This window comes from Chanodichthys erythropterus, chromosome 16 (genome assembly GCF_024489055.1).
Source record: "Chanodichthys erythropterus isolate Z2021 chromosome 16, ASM2448905v1, whole genome shotgun sequence".
In the NCBI taxonomy this organism is placed as follows: domain Eukaryota; kingdom Metazoa; phylum Chordata; class Actinopteri; order Cypriniformes; family Xenocyprididae; genus Chanodichthys; species Chanodichthys erythropterus.
In genome coordinates this window covers 162,472-166,957 of record NC_090236.1, presented here as the reverse complement: position 1 = coordinate 166,957, position 4,486 = coordinate 162,472, and the positions used below count along the sequence as shown (strand labels likewise).

Below are 4,486 nucleotides of genomic sequence, written 5' to 3'. Positions count from 1 at the left end.
TTATCTGAGATACTTAAAGTGTGAATGAAATTAGAGTTGAGAAGGGGGGAAAAACTAAACAGGTCTCATTAATTCCGCCTGCCTTTTTTCTTCTCTCTCACTCACTCTTTCTGCTCCCAAAGCTTAAACCCGCCTCCTGTTCATTAGCAAGACCTGCCCTATAAATACTCTCTTTTGGCAGAGAAACTTACTTAGTGCCCACAGAAATCCTCTCACTACCACAGCTGAGAGTGCCCAGAGCTGCCAGTCATGAAGGAACTGAAGAGCAAGGCGTTCTGGAGGGCTGTTTTGGCTGAGCTGGTCGGTATGACCCTCTTCATCTTCCTGAGCATTACAGCTGCAGTTGGAAACTCCAACAATGACAAACCAGATCAGGAGGTCAAGGTGGCACTTGCATTTGGGTTGTCCATTGCCACTCTTGCCCAAAGTCTTGGCCACATCAGTGGAGCTCATCTGAATCCAGCTGTAACACTGGGCTTGCTGGCCAGCTGTCAGATCAGCTTGCTGAAGGCCGTGATGTATATTGTGGCCCAGATGTTTGGTGCAGCACTTGCAAGCGGCATCGTGTATGGCGTCACGAAAGGAGATGCCCTGGGGCTAAATACGGTGAGTGAGCTGCTCCTTGTTATCTGTTCTGAGCCTGTTACTTCTAATTAAGTTTACTTACAACTTACACTCTTTGGTTACACTTTATTTGAAGGTGTCCATGTTACAGTGTAATTATACATTTAAGTACTGAGTAATAATAACTACAAGTACTTACTATAGGGTAAGGGTTAGGATGAGGATTTGGTTAATTAAGTTAATTAATAGGGTTAATTGCATGTAATTATGCATAATTTGTAGTTATTACTAGAGTAACTACACGTAACATATGTAACAATGACACTGTAAAATAAAGTGTTACCCAGTCTTTTAATGAATCTCCAGTATAGAACATGCCAGTCCAGAAATGGATGATTTGTTAAATTTGTTCTAATTTCATGGTGACATTTTGAATTTTACTGCACTGTTCAAGATATAAAATCTAAATTTGTTTTTTACTATTTTAAGTCAAGAATATTATCTAACTATTATGGGTTAAACCAACAAAAGTAATTTTAAGGTTCAAATAACAAAAAACAAACAAACAAAAACACTTTTTTTTCAGTATACTGATAGACAGGTACTTTGCACTCTTGATTAAATTACAGTATATTGAAATGTACTTAATAACCATTGGTAAACAGAGTAAACAGAGAAACCCAGTACGTCAGAATTAGACACTATGAATGGGCGTGGGCAGGCAAGGGCTGACGATAAACTTATCATCTGTTTTCAGAGGCAGCGTCCTTTCCAGTGATTATACTTTCTAAACATTTCAAGAAGGCGTAATGCACTTATTTGCGTTGCCAAAGCTGCTGGCTGTCATGTCATGTTGTTATTGCTGAGTGACATCAGAGGGCTTTCCTCTGACCTAAAAATGATTTCTTACTTAATTACCTCTTGCTCATACCTCATTGTATAATGATAAAATGAGTCTTTGTTTCTTCTGCTTTAAGTTTTATACATATATATATATATATATATATATATATATATATATATATATATATATATATATATATATATATATATTATGTCCATGCATTCAAATAAATTATTACTGTATTAAATTATTACTATATAATTATTTTTATTTTTTACAGATCAACAGCGATATTTCTGCAGGTCAAGGTGTTGGTATTGAACTCTTCGCTACCTTCCAACTAGTGTTATGTGTCATAGCAACCACAGACAAAAGAAGGCGGGATGTGTCAGGCTCCGCCCCTCTGGCCATCGGGCTCAGCGTTTGCCTGGGCCATTTGACAGCCGTGAGTAATCAGCATTCAGACATCTACTGCTATTTCTTATTTGCATGAGCATTCCTGTAACTGTTGTAAATATTGCCAGGGTTACCATATGAATATATAAAGCAACATGAAACAAATAAAGCAATGTTTAGCTATGTAAATCAGTTTCTGCTTTAAGAAAAAAAAAAAAAGTAGCTCAACCAATTTGAAAATGTTGGGCAGCTTATTTCTCCTGCTCAGTCGCCCATGACCCCCAACATTGTCACTATCCTCTTTTGTTTTTCTTTGTGTAGATAAGCTTCACGGGATGTGGAATCAATCCTGCTCGCTCCTTCGGCCCTGCAGTAATTCTTCGAGATTTTACTAACCACTGGGTAAAATTACGATTCTGTTTTCACCTTTGCAGATTAATATATGCTACATGAAAATATCTAGAGAATGTTGATGTTGTAAACCTTTCAGGATCTTATCAGAAGACAGAATCTGCTAATGTTGAACTTTTATAGTTAATAAGTAACAATGATATTGTTTTAGATGAATGCCTAGTCAAGAATAATCTATAGTTAACTTAGTTAACTCACATGTTTGTGTGTTATTTGCTAAGGGTTACTTAGTGTACTCAGGGTTGCAGATAGCACATGTACATTACAGAGATAACTATTTCATGTGCATATTTTCATCCAGTAAATGTATTTTACCTCAGATGTAGAGAGTCTGCTCATCAGCTATAGAATGTTGAATAGAAGTGTTTTTAAGATGTTTATCTGATGTTTGTACACAAAGACAATCTCAGAGGTGTATGTGCTTACTGGGGTTAGTGAACAAACCCCTTAGCTTGAGTACGTTTGGTCTGGACATGACTGATATCAAAATTTGTGGCTTGTTGAGAAGAGATGTTTTATTAAAAAAAAAAAATCTGATTACACTGCATACTTACATTGGAGGAGTGCAACCAACCTAGCAACCAACCTCTTGCATTAACAACAACAACTCAGAAAAGCTTAACACCTTATCACCGGCAAGCACCCTCAGATGTTTATATGATATTACAATAAGAGGCCCCTCCCATAAACACATATATATTAATTAATTTTTTATATTGTTCCTAGGCGATGTTTGAAATGAGTTCTATATTGTTTTCAGGTCTACTGGGTAGGCCCCATGTGTGGAGGTGTGGCGGCTGCGCTAGTCTATGACTTCCTGCTCTACCCTAAGCTGGATGACTTCCCTGACCGCGTGAGAGTGCTGGTCTCTGGCCCAGCCACAGACTATGAGGTCAATGGTACTGATGATCCCCCTGCTGTAGAGATGACATCAAAGTGATACACTACTCTGCATATTTAGTGTTTGATATTCTTCAAGACCACAACATATCTGTAAATATATTCTTTTTTTCCTACAGGGAAATAGCATTCATTTTAAATGTACTATATGACAGTGTGAAGTTGCAAATGTGAAACCATTTATGTAGTTGTCTCAGAAGGACAGTTGGCATTTTGTATTGACTGATTAGTTTTGTATTATTGTTTTTACTCTTTTTTTAGTAAAACAGTATGTACCTCAGGAAAATTATACAGTTTTCGTTATTTTCAAAAATTTCACATAATAAGCTTTTCAATACTAGATTCACTTTTTGTTTTTGTAAACATTTTTCACTTTGTATTGTATAATGTGTACACTATGATATTGTTTTTTGTAATTAAAATTCATGATGTTTAATCTGAAATATAGAAGTCATGTTTTTCTTCAAATTACTAATGAAAGTCAAATAACAAAAAAACTTAAATATTAGTTAAGGTTTTCAATTTGAAATTAACATATGCAAGGGTTAACCACTACATATAAATGCATTCTCAATACGATTTGTTTTTAATCAATAATGTATTTCTTGGGGTGGAATATCCACAAACTTTTGAACAAGCCGGCTGTGTTTTAAAATGTGAGCAATTGTCGCATGATCCACTGACTGCAAAACAAAACTGAACCCAAGTGCAGTTTATTTTACAGAGAGTGACAAGGATATAAAATAAACAGAACCAAACTTAAGACTATACTTGAACTATGAACCTGTACCATGATACTAGAAACTCACAACAGTGAAAAAAATCCCAAACAAAGCTCAGCAAGGTACTAGGGAAACAAGAGGGCTATAAATACAAGGGCTAACAAGACACAGATGAAAACAATCAGGAAATCACAAAGAGGAAACAGAAAAGGAACAGGAAATAAAACTAAAGAGACTACATAACAACAAAAAAAAAAAAAGCACAGAACACTGACAGCGACATTTCAATTTCAATTTTGATATTTCTGTAGTATGTGCTATCTTAAACCTTTAACATTTAGCTTTCAATATAATTAATCAACAAGTTTTGTTTCTTTTACTGCTTATTCAAAGTGCTTCATTAAAAAAATAATCTGTACACCTCACTGTTGAATATTGTGATTTCATTTCCAAGTTACCTCGAAAAGCATCTGCTAAATTAATAAATGCATTAAACCTTCTCTACTTATGTAAGGTCTTTATTTTTTTTCACATTACAGAGCAATTGAAAAATCAAAATATGCTTTCTCTAGGCAAAGATTTAACATAAATGTAACATGTATTTAGCACAGCTTGTACAATAGATCCATTCATCTATCTTCTGGTGCTG

General features: G+C 35.2%; 1 protein-coding gene across 1 annotated transcript; it reads left to right on the top strand.

Moving 5' to 3' along the window:
• Positions 1–203: 203 nt before the first annotated feature.
• On the top strand, positions 204–3,527 carry aqp1a.1 (aquaporin 1a (Colton blood group), tandem duplicate 1). The gene is made up of 4 exons (XM_067362213.1): positions 204–606; positions 1,689–1,853; positions 2,126–2,206; positions 2,976–3,527. The coding sequence occupies exons 1-4, from the start codon at positions 250–252 to the stop codon at positions 3,153–3,155; spliced, it is 783 nt and encodes a 260-aa protein (XP_067218314.1). The 5' UTR covers positions 204–249; the 3' UTR covers positions 3,156–3,527.
• The last annotated feature ends 959 nt before the right edge of the window (positions 3,528–4,486 follow it).

What these genes read in the sequence shown, in the direction of transcription:
- aqp1a.1 (XM_067362213.1), top strand. Translation starts at nt 250, where the DNA reads ATGAAGGAACTGAAGAGCAAGGCGTTCTGGAGGGCTGTTTTGGCTGAG. An exon ending in ATGCCCTGGGGCTAAATACG is followed by an intron (nt 607 to 1,688) that starts GTGAGTGAGCTG and finishes TATTTTTTACAG; the next exon opens with ATCAACAGCGATATTTCTGC. An exon ending in GAGATTTTACTAACCACTGG is followed by an intron (nt 2,207 to 2,975) that starts GTAAAATTACGA and finishes TATTGTTTTCAG; the next exon opens with GTCTACTGGGTAGGCCCCAT.